Source organism: Gekko japonicus, unplaced genomic scaffold (assembly GCF_001447785.1).
Source record: "Gekko japonicus isolate JY-2015 unplaced genomic scaffold, Gekko_japonicus_V1.1 scaffold175, whole genome shotgun sequence".
NCBI classification, from domain to species: domain Eukaryota; kingdom Metazoa; phylum Chordata; class Lepidosauria; order Squamata; family Gekkonidae; genus Gekko; species Gekko japonicus.
The window spans coordinates 1,285,665-1,311,299 of record NW_015166425.1 but is presented as its reverse complement, the minus strand read 5'-3'; the positions used below and the strand labels follow the sequence as shown (position 1 = coordinate 1,311,299).

Genomic DNA, 25,635 nt, shown 5'->3' with positions numbered 1-25,635 from the left:
ATTGGATTTATACCCCGCCCTTCACTACCCAAAGGTGTCTCAGAGCATCTTACAAACTCCCTTCCCTTCCCCTCCCCACAACAGACACCCTGTGAGGTAGGTGGGGCTGAGAGAGCTCTGGCAGAAACTGCTCTTTTTCAAGAAAAGAAGAGATGGGATTTATACCCCGCCCTTCACTACCCAAAGGTGTCTCAGAGTATCTTACAAACTCCTTTCCCTTCCCCTCCCCACAACAGACACCCTGTAAGGTAGGTGGGGCTGAGAGAGCTCTTGACAGAAACTGCTCTTTTTCAAGGACAGCTCTTATCAGAACTATGGTTTGCCCAAGGTCATCCAGCCAGGTGCAAGTGGAGGAGTGGGGAATCAAACCCGGTTCTCCCAGATTAGAGTCCACGCACTTAACCACTACACCAGACTGGTAACACAAGGATCTCCCACCCCTCCAATCAGGACAAGTTCCAGCTTTTGGGGAGCCTTGGGCTGAGAATGCCAAGGGACCTATGGCTCAAGGCTTCCACCAGTCAGTCGTTACTAATAGTACCACCAATAGTTGCAGTTGTAATATCAGTGATGGGGAGGGGAGAAAGCTCAGCTCGGTGTACAGTTCTGGTCACCGCGCCTCAAAAAAGTTATTAGAGCATTGGAAAGGGTGCAGAAAAGAGAAGAGAGACTGGATTTATACCCCGCCCTTCACTACCCGAAGGAGTCTCAGAGCGACATACAATCTCCTTCCTGCAACAGACACCCTGTGAGGTAGGTAGGGCTCAGAAAGAACTTATGACTGACCCAAGGTCACACCAGCAGCTGCATGTGGAGGCGTGGGGAATCAAACCCAGTTCTCCCAGATTAGAGTCCGCGCTCCTCACCACTACACCAAACTGGCTCTCAGTGAAAATGAAACAGCCCTCATCCGGATAGCCCAAGCTTGTGCAATCTCATCAGATCACAAAAGCTAAGCGGGGCAGTCCTGGTTAGTACTTGGATGGGAGACCACCAGGGAAGTCCAGGGTCACTACAGAGAGGGTAAAGGTACCCCTTGCTCGAAAGCCAGTTGAATCCGACTCTAGGGTTGCGGTGCTCATCTCGGTTTCAAAGTCGAAGAGCCGGCGCTGTCCGAAGACGTTTCCGTGGTCATGTGGCCGGCATGACTAAACACCAAGGCGCACGGAACGCTGTTACCTTCCCACCGAAGTGGTACCTATTTATCTACTTGCAATTTCTTGCTTTCGAACTGCTAGGTTGGCAGGAGCTGGGACCAGAGACGGGAGCTCACTCCGTCGTGCGGCACACCCGGGTCTCGAACTGCTGAACTACCAACCTTCCACAGCCTGCAGTTCAGCGTCTTAACCACTTGAGCCACCACAGCTCCATCACATAGAGGGAGGCAATGGCAAATCCCCTTAATGTCTCCTCTTGGAAAACCTGTGGCTTGATGGTATTTCAGCTGTGACCTGATGGTATTTCACACCCATACAAAACCTCTTCAGTTTAAGAAGAACTGGATAGGATTTGGTATGTGGAGGAGGATCTCTATATACATTTTTAATTTTATTTTTATTTTAGTGCTAACATACAAACCTTGCATAGAGGTGCGACTTAACAGGAGGGACAACATATGGACTGAAAACTTGAAGCTTAAATCACATTTACAGTAGAATGCAGACCAATATTTGTACCCAGTTAATAGGGTCCATTTAAGTCTCACCACCTAAAGGTTAGAGGAGCTGCGGTGGCTCAAGTGGTTAAGATGCTGAACTGCAGGCTGTGGAAGGTCGGTAGTTCAGCAGTTCGAGACCCGAGTTGTCGCATGGTGAGAGTGAGCTCCCGTCTCTGGTCCCAGCTCCTGCCAACCTAGCAGTTCGGAAGCAAGAAATTGCAGGTAGATAAATAGGTACCACTTCGGTGGGAAGGTAACAGCGTTCCGTGCACCTCGGTGTTTAGTCATGCCGGCCACATGACCACGGAAACGTCTTCGGACAGCGCTGGCTCTTCGGCTTGGAAACGGAGATGAGCACCGCAACCCTAGAGTCGGACTCGACTGGCTTTTGAGCAAGGGAACCTTTACCTTTACCTTTTTACCTAAAGGTTGCCTAAAAGCCCAATCTAGTGACGAGATGAGTGAACCATTCTATTGTCTTTTAACATCAAAGGTCTCAGGGATCTTATCAGGTTAAAAAAGCTAAGAAGTATAACGCGAGTTTTGTGGTAGGAGGTCATTGCCTGTCATATATTGCAGGTAGGGAAACCACGTGGGGCACGAAACTGCAATGTGCCTTGCGAGAACCCGAGTGGGTTGTAAGCGATATGTCATCAATCTTGTATATCCATCTACACTTTGACAAGAATTTATTGGTATTTTCACGAGAGACTGCTTGTGAGTGGGATCTGTGAGCTGGATCCTACCACCCTGCTCAGGTTAAGCGCCAAGCCTTCCTCCTGGCTCGCGGTGATATGCCTTTCCCCTTATATCTCCATAATGAAAGATGTACTTTTTTTGTAATGAAATCTGGGGATTCAGAGAACCTGACAGACAGATTGTTATACCGTTACGCAGGGGTCATTTCGTAGAAAAAGTGGTGCCAGGAGCTCATTAGCATAACTCATTAGGATAACGTATTTGCATATGCCACACCCCCTGACATCACCAGAAGTGTGTCAGAAGACAACACCCATTGCAACTTACCTGGCTACTTCTTGCTCCTCATGGCCCCGGGCTGCTGGGAGCAGGGGGCGGGGCTTGTTGCATGTGCCCGCCCCCTGGGCTCTTTACTGCCGGAGCTCCGCTCCTGCTCCTGTGCGCTCCTGCAGGAAATGACCCCTGCCATTACATCAATATAATACTATGTGTTGATTTAAAAGGGGGGGGGGAATCTGAAAAAGCCCCAGTCTCCCCTGGAGGGGGGATTGCCGCTTCTGAGGGACTGGGGCAGGTAGACTCTAGTGAAAACTGCCACGTGCTGTCTTGGCAGCTGCAGCAGCAAAGGGGGGAACCACACAAGTCTGTATCTGTGTGGAAACCACTGAGGTTTCCAGGGAACAAACTGGCTTAGGGAAAAACCTCTGGCAGGCCTTGATTGATGATCATGGAGAGGGCTGCCACCTTGTGGGCAACCACGGTACTGCTCAGTGCTCACCACCAGGACCAGAAAGGACCCCTCCACCCCAGCCAGCTGTGACCAAATCCTATGCATGCACATCTCAGTGGAATTCAACGGGTTTCCCCATGAGTAAGCATGCATAGTATCCTATCATGTGTGATGGATTGCCTGGAGGGAAGCCCTTCTGAGTAATAAAATCTACATCTGAGATCTTATCAGGCCGTTCAACTGTTCCTAGTGCAACCCAGCCACAGATATTATGAAGCCGTGGTCAGGACTTGAGCATAGCTATGTCATTATATATTCATTTGTTATAGCAGTATAGGTGTAGGATGAGGCAAGGGACAGGAAATGTTTGCTCCTTCCCCAGGATACAGAAAGGGAAATATTTCTGTATCTTATGCAATCTGCCTTGAGTCTCTCAAGGCAAATTAAACATTAAATCACTTAAAAACATTTCTAAATGTGTGTGCTCCTTTAAGCAGAGTGGGGTGCTGTAGTTGACTAATTCCCGCACTGAGCAAGGGGGTTGGAGTAGGTGACCTCTAAGATCCCTTCTAACTCAGTGTCAAGAAACTGGTCTCCTTGTTCTGCCTAAGCATTAGCTTTCCTGACTACAGAAATCATCACCCCCCACCTGCCGGCTTGTTCTCATAACTGTTGCTCAAGCTGGAAGAAGTTATTAACTTGCAGCAGCTGAGAACTGTCATCTAAAGCGGTCGATGGCTCGCAATTTAGAGATCTATCCTGGTCACAACTTTCTATTGGCTACATGGCTTTTCTTTCTGCGCTGAGAACTGCAGCCCCACCAGAAAAAAATTTGCCCCACAAGCCACAAATTCCTGGCTACAGGCCTGAGTATCAGCGAGAAAGGCCACCTATAAATGACATCAGGGCTTTTTTTGTAGAAAAAGCCCAGCAGGAACTCATTAGCATATTAGGCCACACCCCTAACAGCACAGCTTATTAGTCGAGGAGGCCACAACCCCATGCCTTCCCTTGGCTTGCCCGGGCACCCCGCAGCTGTGGGAAGCCCTGGGAAACCATCCCTTAGAGGAAAGGGATTTGGTCACAGCTGGCTGGGGTGGAGGTGTGGTTTGTGATAGCCACTCACACAGAGGTTTCGGCTGTAGTGGGCGTGGCCAACTCCAAAGCCAGCCGGAACTCCGTTCCTGTGCGTTCCTGCCCCAAAATAGCCCTGAATAACATCAATAAAATAAGTGTAAGCTGATGCACACTGGGACAAAAAACAACAACTTCAGGTACAGGTCAGGGTCTGAACTTGCTGAAACTAAGGGGGAAAGATCTTGGGGCCATCAATGTTCCCACTAAGCTGTGGAGTCTTGTGAGCAAAAATTCTACTTTGTGAGCTACTTGCATTAAAGTTCTGAGCGAGCAATTTGGCTACTGCAGACATTAGTCTGCTCTGGAGCCATCCTTCCTGAGCTGAGACAAAAATGTGTGAGCCACAGGCTAAAAAACTGTGAGCTAGCTCACACTAACTCAGCTTAGAGGGAACATAATGAATAGCTCAATGAAACTGTCAACCCAATGTGCTGCAGCAGTGAGAAAGGCAAACTCAGTGTTGGGGATTATGATGAAAAGATCTGAAAATAAAACAGCCCATGTTATAATGACCCTGTAGAGATCTACGGTGTGACCTCATTTGGAATACCGTGTGCAGTTCTGGTTACTGAATCTCAAAAAGGACATCACAGAGCCAGAAGAAGTACGAAAGAGGGCACGGTGACTGAAGGCAACCTCCCCGTTCAGAGCCACTAGTCCTCTGGATCTCAGTGCCAGGAAGCAACATCAAGGGAAGGCCTCGGCCTCTATGCCCTGCTGTTGGCCCTCCAGAGGAACTGGTTGAGGCCACTGTGTGAGACAGGATGCTGGACTAGATGGATTCCCACTGGCTCTTCTTCCGTTCTTATCAGGGGAAATTCCTCGGCCTCTGTGCCCTGTTCATTGGCCCTCCAGAGGAACTGGTTGGGGCCACTGTGTGAGACAGGATGCTGGACTAGACGGACCCTCACTGGTCTGATCCAGCGGGGCTCTTCTGATGTTCTTATGAGGGGAAGGCCTCGGCCTCTGCCCTGCTGTTGGCCCTCCAGAGGAACTGGTTGAAGACAGTGTGAGACAGGAATGCTGGACTAGAGGGACCCTCACTGGTCTGATCCAGCAGGGCTCTTCTGATGTTCTTCTGAGGGGAAGGCCTCGGCCCCTCTGCCCTGTTGTTGGCTCTCCAGAGGAACCGGTTGGGGCCACTGTGTGAGGCAGGATGCTGGACTAGAGGGACCGTCACTGGTCTGACCCAGCAGGACTCTTCTGATGTTCTAGTGAGGGGAAGGCCTCGGCCTCTCTGCCCTGTTGCTGGCCCTTCTTTAGGAACTGGTTAAGGCCACTGTGTGAGGCAGGATACTGGACTAGAGGGACCCTCACTGGCCTGACCCAGCAGGGCTCTTCTGACGTTCTTATGAGGGGAAGGCCTCGGCCTCTCTGACCTGTTGTTGGCCCTCCAGAGGAACTGGTTGAGGCCACTGTGTGAGGCAGGATGCGGGACTAGATGGACCCTCACTGGTCTGATCCAGCAGGCGTCTTCCTTTTTAAAAAAAATAAAAGGGTGTTATCTTGTTACCTTGCTTTGCTCTGCCCAGTTCCCTGAGCAGAGAAAAGTTCCCAGGACAAGTAGGTTTAGTTTCCTTTATAGGAGAGAGCACTGGAGAGTTATTGGGGGGGGGGGGGGGTTGCAAATACATACGACCAGAACACAAAGCTATAATGAGATGTACTGAGGAAATGAGAGAGATTCTGCATCTCTCTAGCCAACTCCCAACATCTTCTCTCTCTCTCATTCACTTTCAGTGCAAACCTACTTCCAAGTCTTATCTCTGCTGAGGATAAAACTTCCAGAAACAAGGGGGAGAGAGGTCCAGAAATCAAGGCACATAAAGACGCTTTCCTTTTTCTTTCTCTTAAGAACATAAGAGAAGCCAATGTCGGATCAGGCCAATGGCCCATCCAGCCCAACACTCTGGGTCACACAGTGGCCAAAAATACCAGGTGCCATCCGGAGGTCCAGCAGCGGGGCCAGGACTCTTCCGTCTGCAAACAGTTTTTTGCTGTTTCTTTGCTCATTCCTGTCTGATGGAGATGCGTCACCTTAATAGGTTTATTATGGGAATGGTCCTGGTGGCCTTAAGTGAGCCACCCGCTTTCAGCCCTCTGTCTGAGCACTGACAACAGTACTGACCTACCTTGCAAGGCTGTTGTTAGGGTTACAAGATACCAAAGCCTTTGTACCCACCCACCCCAAGAAGCAGTTTATAAATATATTGCTTGCTTCCTCCTGGGGTTGAGAGACTCCCTGTTAAACGTCAAAATAAAAACAGGACATGAGGTTTGTTTTTAAAAAAATTAAATGCCAACGAAAAGAATACAGAAACAAAACCATTAAGCCTTGAGCATCGGACACTTTCTTTACTACAGAAAGGCAATAAAAGTATTTCCACTAGTTGTTGGGGAAACTGCGGAAACTATGGATCACAGCCGTATTGCTGGTGGTCATGTGAAAAAGTAAAACAAAAAACAAAACCCTGGGACCAGATTATACATCATATATGGCTCACCACTAATTATAAGATACCTAACATTCCTGATGAGCTGCGGTGGCTCAAGTGGTTAAGACGCTGAACTGCAGGCTGTGGAAGATCAGTAGTTCAGCAGTTCGAGACCCGAGTGTGCCGCATGACGGAGTGAGCTCCCATCTCTCGTTCCAGCTCCTGCCAACCTAGCAGTTCGAAAGCAAGAAATTGCAAGTAGATAAATAGGGACCACTTTGGTGGGAAGGTAACAGCGTTCCTTGTGCCTTGGTGTTTAGTCATGCCGGCCACATGACCACGGAAACGTCTTCAGACAGTGCTGGCTCTTCGGCTTTGAAATGGAGATGAGCACCGCAACCCTAGAATCGGATTCGACTGGCTTTCGAGCAAGGGAACCTTTACCTTTAACACTCTTCAACTGATTCTTTTGAATTTGTGGCAAATTCTAGCAATACCTAAGAATACAAGAGCTAATTATAGTTCTGATTACACAGTTGCAAATTTTCTATTGGCCTCTCACTGGAAAAAGGCCCCCGTCCCTTCAGTTGTGGACTGGTATGTAAAAATGTAGGAATTTTTCACCCTGGACAAAATAGCTGACCATATTTCAACCACTGAATCTACTAAATTCTAATTTATTGGGGAAATGGCCTCCCTCCATGGATGACTCAGCACAGTATCACTCTTTTAAATATCATAAGATAAACAAATGCTATAACGAAATTTTGACTTATCTATCAATTTGGTTAAAAATATTTATTGGTAATTATAAGACTGAATTTTGTTATTGACTAGTTCTACATATATATTTTGTACGGGATTTATTTTTGAGCCTTCAACGATGCACCTCTCGAAATAACTCACAAATGTTGATGTAAAATAATTTTTGTTATAATTTTCCTAAAGTATACGTTAAACCGTTAAATATCAAAAAATAAGCCCCGCCCAACCTCGCCACGCCCCTTCCAGGGAGGCTCCGACCAACTCTTAAAAGCTCGTCGCCGCATCCCGCCCATTACCAAAGAAGCTCCTCCCCCTCAGACCGCGCGTCGACAGCAAACGTAGGGTTGCCAATCACCCTACGCCTAGCCCCGCCTACCTCGGAACGCGGTAGACGATTGGAGGCGGGAGCCGAACCCTCCCCTCTGACGACCCTGCCACTCACAAAAACCCCGACCCCCCTTCGACCAATTTTGCGCGCTTGCGTAGCCGGAGCACCGCTTTCTCGACGGCGCAGGCGCAACGCGGACGAAGGAGCACGGCGCCATTTTGCCGGGCTGCTGAGGGAGGGGGGGACGCAGAATAGAAGGGAGGCCGACGAAGCCGGGCTCCGTATCGCCGCCAGACTGTGGGGAAGAGGGGCCGCCGCCACCGCCACCATCCCGCACTTCCCGTTCAGGGCGCCTGAGGGCGGAGGCCAGCCTGAGCCGAGCCTCCAGCCGCCGCCGCCGCCACCACCGACGGAGCAGAGCCAGTCCCGCCCCCGACGGTGAGCCCAGAGAGGGAGAAGGCCTGGGCGTGAGAGGCCCGGCCCGAGGGGGGGGGGGGAGAGAGCAGGCCCCGGATGGCCGAGGGCGAGGCTAGCCCCTGCGGGGGAGGGGCCTAGCGGTCCTGGGCGGGGCTTAGCTCGAGTGGGTGGGGCTTTGGTTGCTCATAAGGCTAGAGGGCCTTTATTTCCTTGGAGAGCCCCCAGGACTTGGGGTTGTTCACCCACTGGTGCGCACGTGCTCTTTATCTTGGGGTGTCCCCCTCCGGCCCCCCCCCTTTCAGTGTGTCCTCCTGCCTCTTTCTTTTTTCCCTTTTGCCCCCAGCACTCTGGGCAGCTTGCTCGCTAAAATCCCCTGCCTCCCCAAACCATTTCCCTAGTTCTTTGTATCCTCGCTAATTAGGGTTGCCAGCAGTGTTCCCTCTAAGCTATGGAGTCTTGTGAGCCAAAATTCTACTTTGTGAGCTACTGGCATTAAAGTTGTGAGCGAGTGATTCGGCTGCTGCATAAATTAGTTGGCTCTGGAGCCATCCTTCCTGACTCAAGACAAAAATGTGTGAGCTGGAGGCTAAAAAACTGTGAGCTAGCTCACACTAACTCAGCTTAGAGGGAACACTGGTTGCCAGCAGTGTTCCCTCTAAGCTGTGGAGTCTTGTGAGCAAAAATTCAATTTGTGAGCTACTGGCATTAAAGTTCTGAGCGAGTGACTTGGCCACTGCATAAATGTTTGCTTTGGAGCCATCCTTTCTGAGCTAAGACAAAAATGTGTGAGCCGGAGGCTAAAAAACGGTGAGCTAGCTCACACTCACTCAGCTTAGAGGGAACAGTGGTTGCCAGCTCTGGGGTGGGGGATGCCTGGAGATTTGGGGTTGGGGGACCTCAGCAGGGTCTACTGAAGAAGAGGAGATTGGATTTACTCCCTGCCCTTCACTACCCAAAGGTGTCTCAGGGCGGCTTACAAACTCCTTTCCCTTCCCCTCCCCACAGCAGACACCCGGTGAGGTAGGTGGGGCTGAGAGAGTTCTTGACAGAAACTGCTCTTTTTCAAGAACAGCTCTTATCAGAACTACGGCTTGGCCAAGGTCATCCAGCAGGTGCGAGCGGAGGAGTGGGGAATCAAACCCGGTCATCCCAGATTAGAGTCAGCGCACTTAACCACTGCACCAAATTGGCTCTAATGCCACAGGGTCCACCTTCCACAGTAGCCATTTTCTCCAGGTGGACTGATCTGTGTTGCGTGGAGGTCAGTTGAAATCCCAGATTGGCAGATGTATTGCTGTTTGTTTCCTGCCTGTCTTCCTTGTGCCCCTTCCCCCCTCCCCCAGCTTCTATTTTCTACTCTCTGAAGTCATTCTATTCATGTGAAGCTGCCATATACTAAATCGGGCCGTCAAGGTCAATGTTGTCTACCCAGACTATTACCCAGTACCCAAGGAAATATAATAATTGAATAATTCAGTTTTGTAGGTTGACGTACCCATGTAAACGTCTCCTTCCTGACCCTTGCCCCTTCATTCTTTGCAGGTTCTGGGGACCCGAGATGGCCGCGCAGTCCGCGCCGAAAGTTGTGCTTAAGAGCACCACCAAGATGTCCCTCAACGAGCGGTGAGGAACCCCCAACGGCCAACTACAGCTCATTAAGATTTTTTTTTTCCTCTCTGCTTATTTGTCACTGTGTTCGGTACCAAGAACCAGCATGATCCTTGCCCTGGTTTTAATCTATCCCAGACGCAAACAGAACAGGCAGCTGGTTCGCGCCTGCCTGGAATCCCACAACGAAACGATGGTACACGAGGTTAAAAGGGGCAAAATTGTCTTTGTCTCGTAGTAAACGGAAAACGTTTTTAGTGTGGTGGGATGTGTCCTTTTTTCTCACAAAAAGGAAACTTAGCCCTTTTCCTTTTCTTCCACATGTGTTCACGTTACATAGGTGACCCCGCAGCGTGGTAGCATGTTACCTGAGCTGCGGGAGGCCTGCTGCTGTGTCCGAGGTAGACACACGCCCGTGTGGTCTGGCCTGTAAGAGGCAGGCAAGCTGGCCGCTGCGATCAGCCCAAAGGCTCCTTGGCCCCCGCCTCGGACCTTGTAAGAGGCAAGAGCTCCGCTTCATCCAGTGTCCGCTTCCTTTCCTGTTGCACTCCCCCTCTTTTTTACTCATTCCTTTCCTTTTCCTACGTGTTTCTGAACTTACGTGTCCGACTAATGGGTGCATTCTCCATCTATGCAAAAAAAACAAAAACCCACTTCTTGAATTAATAGGGTTGGCTTTCCTAAACTCACCAGTTCCCCCTTTACCCGCCGCTTGCCACCGGCTCCAGAGGCAGGCCTGGAGAGGAGCATCATACAGGAAGAGCTGTCAGACTAACCCCCCCCACCACCAAAAAATATATATATATATAATGCAAGGGTAGACCATCAAAGATTCACGAACTTCACAAGTTAATGGTAGACATCAGTCTATTGCAATGTAATGACAATAATTTGATACATACAGTAGAATTGGTGGTCACAATTCAAAAACATAATATACAGTTCAGTCCGAAAGGAGACTCCTCTATATCCTTTGAATATAATAGTGTCCAAAAGACCTCAAAAGTCTACAAAAAAGGTAGAGGATATCTCAAAGAGAAAACAAACGTCTGCAGCTGAAAACGTCCTTCCTAGGTATGCCTGATGTTTCAATACATTCTTCTTCAGTTGTATGGCTGAAAAATGGAACCTGATTTCCACAATAATCTAGGCACGGCTCATATCTCAAATGGAATCTTAATTTCCCGGCACAGTGCTCCTGTTGAGCGCAAGCGCTTAGTTCTTGACACTGTATTTTTTTTAAAAAAAAAAATTGGCTCCAGTGGTGAGGCCGTAATCAGGCTTGCAAGCCTGGCTGTTATATGCAGTTGAGCTTATACTTCCTGCCTGCTTCTCCCACGTGACACTCTTGCCTCTACTCCCCCAGTTCAAGACTTAGAGTTACACCAAGGCAGTCAGAATGGGGGTCTGTTACTCAGGTGTAGCACCCGGGTGTGGCCCTAAAAGAAATGGGCAGCACGTCACTTGAGTTCTTTAAGCTAACCCACTCCTAGTGTTAGATCCCAGTCTCTCCACCGTTGCTACTTTCTCCCATGCCCAGGGAAGGGGGCATTTTTCTGTCTGGCAGCAGCCTCTTGCTCCCTGTGCAGTTCTGCTTCTGAGAACCGCTGGCTTATGGGGGGGAAGATAAAATGGAAGAAGTCTCCTTGTGCAAGCCTGGGTTGTGGAAACGCTTAAAATGTTTTACTGAGGCAAGGCGCTTTTGTCTAATAAAAGTTTTTTTTATTTTCATACAAACATACAACAACAACAAAAAACACAAAACATACAAACAATCATACATAAAATGGATGGAGGGAAGGGTGGATAATACAGAAGTCTCCTACTTTGTTATAATAACTAGTAGCTGAATTCTAATTACATATTTTAGCCCGATTTTGGAGCTTACGCACTCCAGCATGGTGTAGGGGTTAAGAGCAGGAGACTCTAGTCCGGAGAACTGGGTCCACTCCTCCTCCGCATGAAGCCTGCCGGGTGACCTTGGGCCAGTCACAGCTCTCTGAGAACTGCCTCAGCCCCACCTACCTGACAAGAAGCCTGTTGTGGGAAGAGGAAGGGGAGGCAGTTGTACGCCACTCTGAGACTCCTTAGGGAAGAGAAAGGTGGAGTATAAAAACTGGCTTTTCTTCTTAGAATCATAGAACGTTAGCGTTGGAAGGGACCTTACAGGTCATCTAGTCCAACCCCCTGCACTCTTCTTCCTTCAAGCATGTTAATTCTCAGTCAGTCCCTCCCACCCAAGTAACACTGGGAGCTGTAGTTCTATGAGGAGGTCCCTGAACTAGCCCTAACATGGTCTGCTTGAGTTAGACTAGGACCCGTCTTTCAGACTTAGAACAGCACAGCCTTGTGCTTCAATACCACTTGGTTTAACATCTTTTCCCCCCCGTAAGCACCCTGTCTTGGGAGCTTTGCAATCTTTCAATTCGCACGGCCCTTCTTTCTGCATTCCCCCCCCCCCACTTCTCTCGTTTCCATCTCTGCTTACCGCTTCATGTTTTTCATCTCTGCCTTTCCGAAACTTCTTTATAAAGATTTTCAACTTCCGGTTTTAATAATAACTGTGCCTAACCCACGCCTCCTGAGTGTGTCTCGTCCTTGCACGTTTCCTGAAAAGGAAAAAGAAAAGAAAAAAAACGAGGAAAATACGTTAACTCGTTTGCCGCGGCGCTAAGCGTGTACCACATTGGTTGCATTTAGAAAAGGTTCGTGGGATGCGGCTGCCCGCTCTTTGAGGGGCCCCGTGAAAATGCCGATTGAAATGCTTTGTAACAAACCCTTTTCATTTAAACCACCCCCCGTTTTGTTCGACCTTGAAGCTTCACTAACATGCTGAAGAACAAACAGCCGATCCCCGTCAACATTCGAGCCACCATGCAGCAGCAGCAGCTAGCCAGTGCCCGCAACCGGAGGCTGGCCCAGCAGATGGAGAACAGGCCTTCTGTGCAGGCCGCCTTAAAACTCAAGCAGGTGAGAGCGGGGCAGAGAGAACCGCCTGGGACTGAGTGCGTTGTGGGGGGGGTGTTTGGGGGGGCTGGCATGAGAGACCGAGGGAGGAGTTATTTCAGTCCACGGAGGGTAGGCCTGGCAGCTGCAGTGTGGAACCTTCTGGTTCAGAAACTGCATATCCTTGGAGGGCATGAGCAATGGAAGAGCTCAGAGCCAGGGCAGCAAAACCTGTGAGAGTGCTGGTCTGGATGTGTGGATAAGAACACGAGAGAAGCCATGTTGGACCAGGCCAGTGGCCCATCCAGTCCAACACTCTTATCTCCCACAGTGGCCAAAATTCAGGGGCCATCAGGAGGTCCACCAGCGGGGCCAGAACTCCAGAAGCCCTCCCACTGTTGCCCCCCAAACACCCAAGAATACAGAGCATACCCCTGCCCCAGACAGAGTGTTCCCTCTATATACCTTGTGGCTAATAGCCACTGATGGACCTCTGCTCTTAAGAACATAAGAGAAGCCATGTTAAATCAGGCCAATGGCCCCTCCAGTCCAACACTCTGTGTCACACAGTGGCCAAAAATACCAGGTGCCATCAGGAGGTCCAGCAGTGGGGCCAGGACACTAGAAGCCCTCCCACTGTTGCCCCCCGCCAAGCACCTCTGCTCCAGATGTTTATCCACTCCCCTCTTGAAGCTCTCTATGCTTGTAGCCGCCACCACTTCCTGTGGCCGTGGATCCCAAGGCTGTTGCTGTCGTTATGTAGAGAGACCAGCTGTTTGTAATGGTGTCATTTGTGAATCCCTTGATGTACGGTAAAGGAGAAGGGAGCAGTCCGATAGCGGGGCGCCTAACCCAGTCTCATCAGAGCTTGCAAGCTAAGCGGGGTTGGCCACAGTTCGTCCTTGGATGAGAGACCATCAAGGAAGTCCGAGGTTGCTATGCAGAGGCAGTCAGTGTCAAACCACCTCTGAACATCTCTTGCCTTGAAAACCCCAGGTTGCTGTGAGTCAGTTGCAACTGGACGGCACACAATTATTATTGGGGGTGGGGCACTGTAGTTCAGGTCCCAAATTGAATCCCCGGCATCTCCCATTTAAAAAAAAGAAGTAGAAGTAGTAGGTGATGGGAAAGATCTCTACTTACCCCCCTGGAGAGACGTAGGCAGGAACGCACAGGAACGGAGTTCCGGCTGGCTTCAGAGTTGGCCACGCCCACTACAGCCAAAACCTCTGCACATGTGTGGCTACAGAGGGAAGGCCTGGAGAGTGACACACACCCGGCGACTCCGAGGCGGGCAGGCCGGGGGAGGCCTGGAAGGATCGGGGAGGCATTTACTCGGAGTCTTCCCCGGCATGTCTAAGACCGACTTGCACCTGGATAAGCCAAGGGAAGGTATGGGGTGTGTGGCCTAATATGCTGCACTGTCCGGGTGTGGCCTAATATGCTAATGAGTTTCTGCTGTTGGGTGTGGCCTATTATGCTAATGAGTTCCTGCTGTGGGCTTTTTCTACAAAAAAAGCCCTGGACGTAGCCAGGACTGACCTTGATGGACCGAGGAGCTGATTCAGTATGCTGCAGCTTCATGTGTTCATCTATTGTGAGTTTATCGGGCGGGGACTTCGCAGTAATGTGTGAAATAAAGAGGACTAGAGTGCAAAAAGCTCTCGGTATTGCCTTGGCATATTGTGTCCCGGGCCGGCCGCTCTTACGGTTAGTGAAATTACTCTAAGGCTGAGGTGTCAAACATAAGGCCCGGGGGCCGTATTCAGCCCGTCCAGGGCTCTTATGCGGCCCGCGAGCAACTTTCGGCTCCTCTCTCCTCCGCCCAGAACAGCAGCTCCCACACGCATCTCATTCACCTGGCACCACCTCACAGAGGCAGCTCTGTGAAGACCAGCTGTTCCATCAGGGTGGCACTAACCTAGGTTCCTACCAGCCTTCCACACGAGTGGTACTCTAAAAGCCAGAACCCTCAGAGTTCTGAGCATGCCACCTGCTTGTGCGGCAGGAAGTGGGCATTAAGGTGAACTGTTCCTGCCGCTGTCTTCCATTTTGGGTTGTCAACCCATGTTGCATAGAGACAGAAGCAGCAAGGCCTGAACATCGGCTGTCAAATGTAGGGCTTCCAGGTCTGTGGTCCCGGAGTTATGAACAGAAGAGAAGCCAGTGTTGGATCAGGCCAATGGCCCATCCAGTCCAACACTCTGTCACACAGTGGCCAAAAATACCAGGTGCCATCAGGAGGTCCAGCAGTGGGGTCAGGACATTAGAAGCCCTCCCACTGTTGCCCCCCCCCTCAAGCACCAAGAAGACAGAGCATCCCTTGCCCCAGACCGAGAGTTCTTATCTATACCTTGTGGCTAATAGCCACTGATGGACCTCTGCTCCATATGTTCTTTCAATCCCCCCTTGCTTGTAGCCACCTCCTGTGGCAGCGAATTCCACGTGTTAATCACTCTTTGGGTGAAGAAGGACTTCCGTTTATCAGTTCTAACCCGACAGCTCAGCCATTTCATGCAGTGCCCAGGAGTTCTTGTATTGTGAGAAAGGGAGAAAAGTACTTCTTTCTCTTCTTGCTCTGTCCCATGCATGATCCTATAAACCTCGATCACGTCACCCTTCAGTCGTCGTCTCTTCAAGCTAAAGAACCCCAAGCTCTCTGTTTGTGCTCTCAAGTGGCGGCTGACTTACGGCAACCCCGTAGGTTTTCAAGGCAAGAGACTTTCAGAGAAGGTTTGCCATTGCCTTCCTCTGCATAGTGACGCCAGAATTCCAGGGTGGTCTCCCATCCAAATACTAACCACTGAGGGAACTGTTCATCCTTGTTTGTCCTTTCAGGAAAAGGCTACGAAACCTTCCTTTTTCGCCTGGTTTGAGAGGTCTCTTTTGTTTTGTATTCATTATTCTCATTTTGTCCTCTTGTAAGCAGTTTCGAACCCCCATTGTCCAAGCAGTGTGTGTGTGTATTTAACAGAGTTTAAAACAGAAGAGAGCAGCTTATCTCAATCTCTGAGTCAGAGACGAATCTCTGTTTGAGGCAAGTTTCTACTTTCTAGAGCTACAGGCAGTTTGTGAATGGGAGAACTGTCCGACTTGGACGCGGCGGCAATTAAATATAGCACTCTGCATCAGTCCTCTGGCATGTGGCCTGGGAGCCCAGGAGAGGCTGGCCGCATGGCCGGAATCGGCATTACCAACACTCAGAAAATAGTGTGACTCGACTAAACCCCGGAGAGCATTCTGAGGGCAGACAGAAGCATCCTCTTTTTTTTAGCCCTTGTGAAAAGCCTTTTATTTATGAGCGTTCTCGGCATCCATTGGAAGTACAAGCTGCAGCGTAGTTGTGCCAGTGGAAATTGAGCTGGCGAAAGGAAGCAGGGTGCGCGCGCTGAGTGTCGTGTACAGCAAGGGAGCGAGTCGCCTTCCATACGGCGCCCAGCCTCCCGTTGTCTGTAGAGCCGAGAGAAATTAAGAGTCTTGTTTGGTTATATAGGAGCTGCGGTGGCTCAAGTGGGTAAGAGGCTGAACTGCAGGCTGTGGAAGGTCAGTAGTTCAGCAGTTCGAGACCCGGGTGCTGCATGATGGAGTGAGCTCCCATCTCTAGTTCCAGCTCCTGCCAACCTAGCAGTTCGAAAGCAAGAAATTGCAAGTAGATAAATAGGTACCACTTCGGTGGGAAGGTAACAGCGTTCCGTGCGCCTCGGTGTTTAGTCATGCCGGCCACATGACCACGGAAACGTCTTCGGACAGCGCTGGCTCTTCGGCTTGGAAACGGAGATGAGCACCGCAACCCTAGAGTCGGATTCGACTGGCTTTCGAGCAAGGGAACCTTTATCTTTGGTTATATATTTATTTCAGTTTATTCCCCGCCCTCCCCGCCAAGCAGGCTCAGGGTGGCTTACATAAAAATACATTTATAAATATTGTTAAAATCAATCATAAAACACACAACAATTAAACTGAATTACCCTGAAGTGCCGGAACAGGATTCAAGTAAAGTGCAAGAGCAGAGTTTCAGATTAAAACAGTGTTACTTGGGTGATAGTCATGACGGGGAGCAGGCCCTGCGGAACTGTAAGAGGTCCCGCAGGGCCCTGATCTCTTCCGGGAGCTCATTCCACCAGTTTAAAGAAAGGCCTCGGTAGGGAAAACTGTGTCTGGCCAGCCCCATGAGGGGCTCTCCTGGGTGGCCACGCCGGCTTGTCGTCTCTTTAAAAGGTATCAGGTCATGCCATCGGCACGTGAAGCTTCCGATGGTTAAGGGAGAAGCCAGGTTGCTGCTCAGAGAGCATAATAAAGAACACCACAGCCTCATAGAAGCCCGTAGAATCTCTACAAGGGGTGCCCAATATTATTTCACGTGTGTACTTTATTTGAATTATTTGAACATTTTTAATTATTTAATTATTTGAACTTTAAAAAAACACTATCTGTAAAAGAGGTGAGCATAACAGCCTGTCGAGGAATTTGGGTACTTCCCCAGCCTTCTCTGTCCATCCAGGAGCCGCTGAACTTGGCATCTCACATAGCTTTGAGTGCCTTGCAGAACAGTCTTTTTCTTGTCCCTTGTTAGATGGGGTGATGATCGCATCCTGCAGTCTCTGAATCAGCAGCTCTTGAGCAGTGTTCCATCTAAGCCAGGGGTGGCCAAACTGCAGTTCGGGAGCCGCATGCAGCTCTTTCACGCAGTCTTAATTTAATGTTAATGAAAAGCAAATTTGCATATTTTTCAATAAAAACGTGTGTCCGTGCGCCTTGGTGTTTAGTCATGCCGGCCACATGACCACGGAAACGTCTTCGGACAGCGCTGGCTCTTCAGCTTGGAAACGGAGATGAGCACCGCAACCCTAGAGTCGGACTCGACTGGCTTTCGAGCAAGGGAACCTTTACCTTTTACTTAATATTACTTCATGTCTTGCAGCTCTCAAACATCTGACGCTCATTCTGTGTGGCTGTTAACGTTAAGCAAGTTCGGCCATCCCTGCTCTAAGCTGGGTTAGTGTGAGCTGGCTCACACTAACTCAGCTTAGAGGGAACATTGCTCTGGAGTCCTCCTTCCTGAGCGAAGGCAAAAATGTGTGAGCCGGAGGCTAAAAAACTGTGAGCTGGCTCACACTAACTCAGCTTAGAGGGAACATTGCTCTGGAGTCCTCCTTCCTGAGCGAAGGCAAAAATGTGTGAGCCGGAGGCTAAAAAACTGTGAGCTGGCTCACACTAACTCAGCTTAGAGGGAACATTGCTCTGGAGTCCTCCTTCCTGAGCGAAGGCAAAAATGTGTGAGCCGGAGGCTAAAAAACTGTGAGCTGGCTCACACTAACTCAGCTTAGAGGGAACACTGCTCCAGAGCAAACTTAATTTATGCGGCAGCCAAATCGCTCGCTCACAACTTCAATGCCAGTCGCTCACGAAGTAGAATTTTTGCTCACAAGACTCTGCAGCTTAGAGGGAGCATTGCTCTTGAGCTTACCTGGCTACTGCCGTGATCACTGGCATGCCGTGTTTGATTGATGTATGGGAGACCGTAAACTAATTGTCCAGTATATGTTATACCAGTGATGGAATTAACTCTGTCGAGGTACGTCTGTCGAGACATCCTGGACCCGGTTTCAGTTTCCATTCATCAGCACTCTGAGTCCCGCTTATCCAGACCCAACAAGATTCCGATTTCTTTCTTTAGGTCTCAAAGGATTTAAACTGCTGTCTTCTGATTCTGCACGGTCTTTCCTCCCTCCCCCCCAGCAGTTTCCGCACATCTCTCTGTGCGGGTTAGGTTGTGCAGGACTTTCCCCTGTTTTAACACTCTCTTCTTTCAGAAGAGCTTGAAACAACGCCTGGGGAAGAGCAACATCCAAGCACGCTTAGGCCGACCGGCGGGACCCCTGGCTCGCGGAGCACTAGGGGGCCGAGGGCTGCCCATGGGTCAGAGAGGGCTGCCCCGAGGAGCCATGCGCGGCGGGCGCGGAGCGAGAGCGTTGCTACGAGGAGGAATTCCCCTCAGAGGTGAGTGCGTGTGACTTTAAAAGGAGTCAGCACGTACCTATACGAGGCCTCAGTTGAAGGTGCTTTTCAGGAGGCATCCTTGCCAGGGCTGGCTGTCTTCCGTATCCATTCCAGTTTCTCCCAGCCGATTCAGAATAGACCTGCGTTCTAAACGGGCGTGGTTTCAGCACCATGCCTCCTTCAATTCAGCAACATTTTGAGGAACACGCAGGGGCAAAAGGAATACGTAGAGGAGAGCGGCAGGTGGACGGGTAAGAGCTGAGACAGGAGAGCAGACCTCTCATTCAGTCCGTGAAATGCTCCGTCTGCCTTGAGGCTGTGCCTGAAAGGAGAGAAGGTTTAACCCTTCAGCCTCTGTGGGGAAAAGCAGTGTCCTTCAAAGGGTAGAAGCGTGCTGAATGCTATAGCAGCAAGGTGGTGTACCCGGTGTCAGGTTAAACTCCCTTTCCTGCATGGCCCCAAGACAAACCGAGGCCTTCACGTCGCGTTTGCTAGACTGAGAGTTGGGATCTTCCAAGCTTCTAGTCTTTGTGCTCACAGAGAGAAGTTTCACAGCCGACGAAGAAGCAAGAAACCCAAAGAGAATTTTCAGAGACAGATCAAAAACACAAATCCCATGAGTTTTTTTTAAAAAAAAAAAAAACCAGGCTTTCAGCCCGTTAAAACCGTGCATTAAGTAGAAATACCCCCAACTTTGAGTCTCAGAATTGATTCTCTTAAAGGTCACCATCTCACGCATCCTCTCTCTCTCTCCTATCCTATTAAAGGACAAGGTTTACTTCGGGGTGGGCGTGGCCTCTCTCCTAGGATAGGCCTGAGAAGAGGAGGCCTCAGAGGGCGCGGAGGGCCCGGAAGAGGCGGACTCAGAGGACCCATGGGGCGTGGCGGAATCGGAGGCAGAGGTGAGTAGAATGAGCTCCGGGGAGGCGGGAACAGTATCGTTACTCTCATCTGAAAAGAGCCTGACCCATCTGTGGGTTCAGTAGATATTCCTTATGACAGGGGTTAGAATAGGTTCTCATTGTACTTGGGGGGGGGGGTATTCTGCATATTTTCAATATGGCCACTCCACCATGGAAGTGTGATTTTCTCTCAAACCTGGGCCCCCCAGCTGATGGTATCTGCGTATCCTGTAATACACGAGGGGGTTCTGCTTGGAGAGAGAGATTTGGAGAAAGCTTTGGTGTTTGATGCTAGTCTGATGCTGGTTTGGAGAAAGCTTTGATGCTAGTTTAAGAGCCAGTTTGGTGTAGTGGTTAAGTGCGCGGACTCTAATCTGGGAGAACCGGGTTTGATTCCCCACTTCTCCACTTGCAGCTGCTGGTGTGACCTTGGGTCAGTCACAAGTTCTCTAAGAGCTGTTCTTTCAAGAGCAGTCCTCGCAAGAGCTCCCTCAGCCCCACCTACCTCACAGGGTGTCTGTTGTGGGGAGGGGAAGGGGAAGGAGTCTGTAAACCGCTCTGAGACTCCCTTGGGTAGTGAAGGGCGGGGTATAAATCCAATCATCTCCTCATACTCCAGTTCGCCTGTAAAAAAAAAAAAAAAGACCAAAAGGAAGCACGTGCAGAGAGGGATCAGTTTTGTTCCTGCGCATACAGAATCACCGTATGCAAAGCCAAGCCAGTGCTCCACCACGTAACCCAGTATCCACTCTTTTGACTGGCAGGAGCTGTCCAGGACCCAGGGCAAAGGCCCTTCCCAAGCCTAACGGGTTACATTGGATACTGAACCCGGCAGTTTCTGCATGCAAAGCAGGTGTTCTGTCAGTTGCCACTCTGCTAGGGATTGTTAGGAACAGCATTGAGAACAGAACGGCTGACGTAATGCCCCTGTATAGATCTATGGCGCAGCCTCGTTTGGAATCCTGTGTACAGTTCTGGTTACCGTATCTCCAAAAGGACATTGCAGGGCTGGAAAAAGCACAGAGGAGGGGCAACCAAGATGATGAGGGGGTCAGAGCACCGTCCTAATGAGGAAAGGTTGAAGAGTCGCAGTACGTCTCTGGGAGAAGAAGAGAAGAGATTAGATTTATACCCCGCCCTTCACTACCCAAAGGAGTCTCAGAGCGGCTTACAATCTCCTTTCCCTTCCCCTCCCCACAACAGACACCCAGTGAGGTAAGCGGGGTTGAGAGAGCTCTGGAAGGACTGCCCTTGTTGAGAGAACAGCTCTGAGAGAACTGTGGTGTGCCCACAGTCATCCAGCAGCTGCAAGTGGAGGAGCGGGGAATCAAACCTGATTCGCACACGGTAGGACAGATTCACAATGTGTGTCCTCTCCTAAATCCTTGGGACACAAGGCTTCTACGTCTGCCATTAGCAGGTGGGTGAAAGGCTGCACTATATTGACCTCCAAAGCAACGGGGCTAGAATTGCCACCAGAAGTCACAGCACATTCTCTCAGAGGGGCAGTTGCTTCAGCCACATATGGGTCTTTTCCAGTGTTCCCTCTAAGCCAAGTGAGTGTGAACTAGCTCACAGGTTTTAGCCTCCGGCTCTCACACCTTTGTCTTCACTCAAGAAGGAGGGCCCCAGAGGGAACTAATTCATGCAGTAGCCAAATCACTCGCTCACAACTTTAATGCCAGTAGCTCACAAAGTAGAATTTTTGCTAACTCCACAGCTTAGAGGGAGCCTTGGTCTTTTCCCTCCCTGGAGGTTATCTGTAAGGCTGATACCTGGAGGCCAGTACGCTCCTTCACCGGACACTAAGGAATAGACAAGTGGGCCTCTGCCGAGGCCACCCTCAGCAAAAGGGTGCTGCAACAGGTCGTCTCCGCCTGGGTACCGTCTTGCCCTCCCAGGGATGTATTGCTTTTGTCGATCCCATCCATGAGGACCCACCCACCCCCAGGACCACTGGCGGACAAAGATTTGTCTCACCACGAATCTTCCTTCTTGGTGGTCCGGGGTGGGGGGTTGGCCAATCCCACCCGAGGGTTCTGATTTCGACGGTGCCTGGGTAGGGAGACGGCACATAAGGAGAGGCAGGGTAGGTTCCGAGTTCTCCTTCAGGTTATGGTTTTATCATGCCCAGAAAAGCATCAGAAGACTTTCAACTGATGGATGTCCCAGGAGTGGATGTTGAGGTCCTTGGTCGAACCACGTCACTTCGGGTCACAGAAGGATCTGCAGTGGCTGGTGGTTGGAACCCAAGGGAGTGGGTGGTGGTTTAGTATAATGGTATGTTGTCATGGTTAAGTGCACCAGTTCTAATCTGGGAGAGCCGGGTTTGATTCCCCACTCCTCCACTTGCACCTGGCTGGATGTCCTTGGGCAAGCCATAGTTCTGATAAGAGCTGTCCTTGAAAAAGAGCAGTTTCTGTCAGAGCTCTCTCGGCCCCACTGACCTCCCAGGGTGTCTGTTATGGGGAGGGGAAGGGAAGGGAAAGGAGTTTGTAAGCCGCTCTGAGACTCCCTTGGGTAGTGAAGGGCAGGGTATAAATCCAATCTCTTCTCCTTCCTTCCTCCCTTGATATTTTTAAAATTTATTGATTCGATTTATACCCCGCCCTCCCCACTTTAGAATGACTGAGGGGCGGCATGAGAGAGGTTTATAAAGTTAAGCATGGGGTGGAGAGAGTTGACAAAGAGAGCTGCTAGAACTCTAGTGCAAACTGATGTGCAGTATGTTCAGGATGGACAAAAGAGAATACTGCTTTACACAGGAAGTGATTAGAATGTGGAATTCGCTGTCAGAGGATGCAGTGATGGCCGCAGGGATACCTTTAAAAGGGGATTAGATAGTCACCGTGGCTAGTAGCCACAGATAGAATCTGAATCTGGGGGGAACCTCCACCTTCAAAGGCCCTAATGCTTTGGATCCCAGAGCCAGGAGGCAGCATCAGGGGAAGGCCTCGGCCTCTACACCCCATCGTTGGCCATTATGTTCTCATGACTGAGGCATAGATTGCTTACTCCACGCAGAACTTAGGGAGAAGAGAAGAGACTGGATTTATACCCCACCCTTCACTACCCAAAGGCATCTCAGAGCGGCTTACAATCGCCTCTCCCTTCTCCTCCCCACAACAACAGACACCCTATGAGGTTGGTGGGGCTGAGAGAGCTCTTTCGAGGACTTCTCTTGAGAGAACAGCTCTGAGAGAACTTGTGACTGGCCCAAAATCACACCAGCAGCCGCATGTGGAGGAGTGGGGAATCAAACCCGTTTCTCCCAGATCAGAGTCCGCGCGCCTAACCATTATACCAAACTGGGTCTCTCACCACCTCTCTTGAAAAGCGCAGTGTGTGAAGTTATAAGGAAGCTTCAGTTTCTGACAGCTGTTCTCCTACAGCCCCCACGCTTGCACACAGTAAATGTAACATGGGAGAGTCTCCATTAGTATTGCAAATGTTAATTAAGCATCTTTTGCGCTGAGCCCTGGAGACCGTGTTTGGAGTCGACTTGGCGCATCCATTTCAGAACACGGGCCCCATGGCCACACTGTTTTCCTCAGTTCCATGGTACCATGCAGTTTCTGCCACCGTTCTGGGGAATTTACAACCCTGAAAGTGTTGCAGAGAAAGAGAAGGGGGAGCAGTCGGAGAAAACCGATCAAGTAGGGTGAGGCAGCCCCCTGGTTCACCTAGTCCCATAATCCATTGTAACTGGGGGTGGCTTTCCAAGGCTCTGGGCAAAGGTCTTTCTTGGTCGTTTGGCACGCAGGAGCCCAGCAATTGACCTGGGGCCTCAGTCTGCGAACTTCCTTTACCATAGAGCGGGGATCTCCAACATGGTGCCCAAAGGCACCGCAGTGCTCACCAACACCTTTCCCAAAATCAGCCAGGTGTTTTTAGAAAGTGGGTGGGCAATCATGCATTCTCTATCGGCTATCATGAACGGTCTGTGGGAAACTGCTGTAATTGCTGAGCAAGCGTGGACTGCAGTATTCATTATGGGCAACCATGGTCTCCATCAATCCCAACGGGCAAGCGTGGACTCCATTATTCCTTAAGGGCTAGCGTGGATCCCCATCGTCCTCTATGGGCAAGTGTGCTCTCCATTATTCCCTAAGGGCAAGGCCTCTGGTTGAACAGTGGAGATTTGATTGGCTGTTCAGATTTTAAAATGTGTTGCATTGGCAGTAGCTGCCACAACTGCACAAAGGATCTTCGCTGTGTGACTGAAGGTGAGCTGGAGCAGCCGTTTTGTGGCCGCGTCCACCGTGCAGTGTTAGAATTCCGAAGGTGCCTTCAGGCTCAGAAGTGTCGGGGACCCCTGGCCTTAACAGCTACCTAGCTAGCAGTCTTTCTCTCACACACACACTCACTCGCTCTCACTCTCTCACACTTACACATGAAGAAGAAGAAGAAGAGATTGGATTTATACCCCGCCCTTCACTTGGAGTCTCAGAGCAGCTTACAAACTCCTTTCCCTTCCCCTCCCCACAACAGACACCCCGTGAGGTGGGTGGGGCTGAGAGAGCTCTGACACAAACTGCTCTTTCAGGAACAGCTGTGCCAGAGCTTGTGACTGACCCAAGGTCACCCAGCAGGTGCAAGTGGAGGAGTGGGGAATCAAACCCGGTTCTCCCAGATTAGAGTCTGTGCACTTAACCACTACACCAAACTGGAGACTGGATTTATACCCTGCCCTTCACTTGGAGTCTCAGAGTGGCTTACAAGCTCCTTCCCCTCCCCACAACAGACACCATGTGAGGTAGGTGGGGGCTGAGAGGGCTCTTTCAAGAACTGCCCTTTCAAGAGCAGCTCTGGCATAACTGTGGCTTGCCCAAGGTCCTCCAGCAGCTGCAAGTTGGAGGAGTGGGGGAATCAAACCCAGTTCTCCCCGATTAGAGCCCGCGCTCTTAACCACTGCAACAAAACAGAGTTAAAAATTTGGACTACCAATAGACAGCCTAAAGTCCCTTGCACAAAGGCGGGAGGAGCATTAAAAACCCACCGGCTTGGTCATCTCCCCTCAGGCCGGCACAGCAGTAAAAGTTCTTGTTCCCCACGCCAGGTCGCGGCATGGCAGGCCGGGGGAGAGGAGGCTTCGGCGGCCGCGGGAGAGGCCGGGGGAGAGGCAGAGGCTCCGCCCGCCCGGCGCTGACCAAGGAGCAGCTGGACAACCAGCTGGACGCCTACATGTCCAAGACGAAAGGACACCTGGATGCCGAGCTAGACGCCTACATGGCCCAGACAGACCCGGAAACCAATGACTGACACCTGCTGCCTGGAGACACTCGCTGAAATGGTCTTGTGTGGTTCCCTTTCCCCCCCACCACCACCCCACCCCCTCTATAAGCCAAGAACAGCCACCGCTGATCCTGCAAGATGGGGGGGCCTCGCTGACCTGCGGGGTGGGGAGGGGCAGGAGCTGCCACTGTAATGTGTTCCTTTTACATTTTGATACTCTGGTGTTGTACAAATTGTTTTGGGGGGGAGTTGTTTTTTTTTACATATATACACAAATATTTCTTAGCTCGGAAGATGAATGTGACTGACCTGCCGTCCCCAGGTGGTGCCCGGTTTGCTACGTGAAGCAGAAACACCGGACTGTGCTGCACACAAACGCACCCCCTTCCCCTTTCCTCCCCCACCCTTACAAAGCAGAGGAGCCTTGCATGAGTCACATCACAAGTCACCCCCCCCCCCCCCCCCCCCCCCCCCCCATGCAAAGGAGCCTTGCTGCAGACGGAAGGGCTCTGGTGCTCATTAATGCTGACCTCGAGGAGATGGTGGCCGCCCTACCGGTTGGATTTCGCGGTGGCAGCGCTTTGCCACGTTAGAAATAAATTTCAGGCTCTCCCGGTGTCTGCCGTCTTCGTCTTTTTCTGCCCACCAGCCTCTCCCTGTTTTGACAGGCTAGCTAAAGCCATGGCCTTTTCCTTTCCCTCTCCACTGACATTTCTTTTTAAGTTGAGTTCCCAAACCGTGTCACGGCCAAAACAGGACCTCTTTAACTGTGCAGC

At 50.6% G+C, this 25,635-nt stretch overlaps 1 protein-coding gene across 2 annotated transcripts; it reads left to right on the top strand.

Moving 5' to 3' along the window:
- The first annotated feature begins 7,886 nt into the window (after positions 1 to 7,886).
- On the top strand, positions 7,887 to 25,270 carry CHTOP (chromatin target of PRMT1). Of its 2 annotated transcripts, none has more exons than XM_015411747.1 (6): positions 7,887 to 8,189; positions 9,711 to 9,791; positions 12,596 to 12,746; positions 18,539 to 18,722; positions 19,490 to 19,624; positions 24,684 to 25,270. In XM_015411747.1, exons 2-6 carry the CDS (start codon positions 9,727 to 9,729, stop codon positions 24,884 to 24,886), a joined length of 738 nt encoding a protein of 245 aa, XP_015267233.1. In that variant the 5' UTR covers positions 7,887 to 8,189; positions 9,711 to 9,726; the 3' UTR covers positions 24,887 to 25,270. The 2 variants fall into 2 exon arrangements, with proteins under 2 accessions (XP_015267233.1, XP_015267232.1); XM_015411746.1 differs by having other exon boundaries at positions 18,536 to 18,722.
- Positions 25,271 to 25,635: the final 365 nt, after the last annotated feature.

Excerpts from the sequence above, each read along its gene's own strand:
- CHTOP (XM_015411746.1), top strand. The coding sequence starts at position 9,727 with ATGGCCGCGCAGTCCGCGCCGAAAGTTGTGCTTAAGAGCACCACCAAG. Across the intron at positions 9,792-12,595 it reads AAGATGTCCCTCAACGAGCG|CTTCACTAACATGCTGAAGA; the intron begins GTGAGGAACCCC and ends TCGACCTTGAAG. Across the intron at positions 18,723-19,489 it reads AGGAGGAATTCCCCTCAGAG|GACAAGGTTTACTTCGGGGT; the intron begins GTGAGTGCGTGT and ends ATCCTATTAAAG.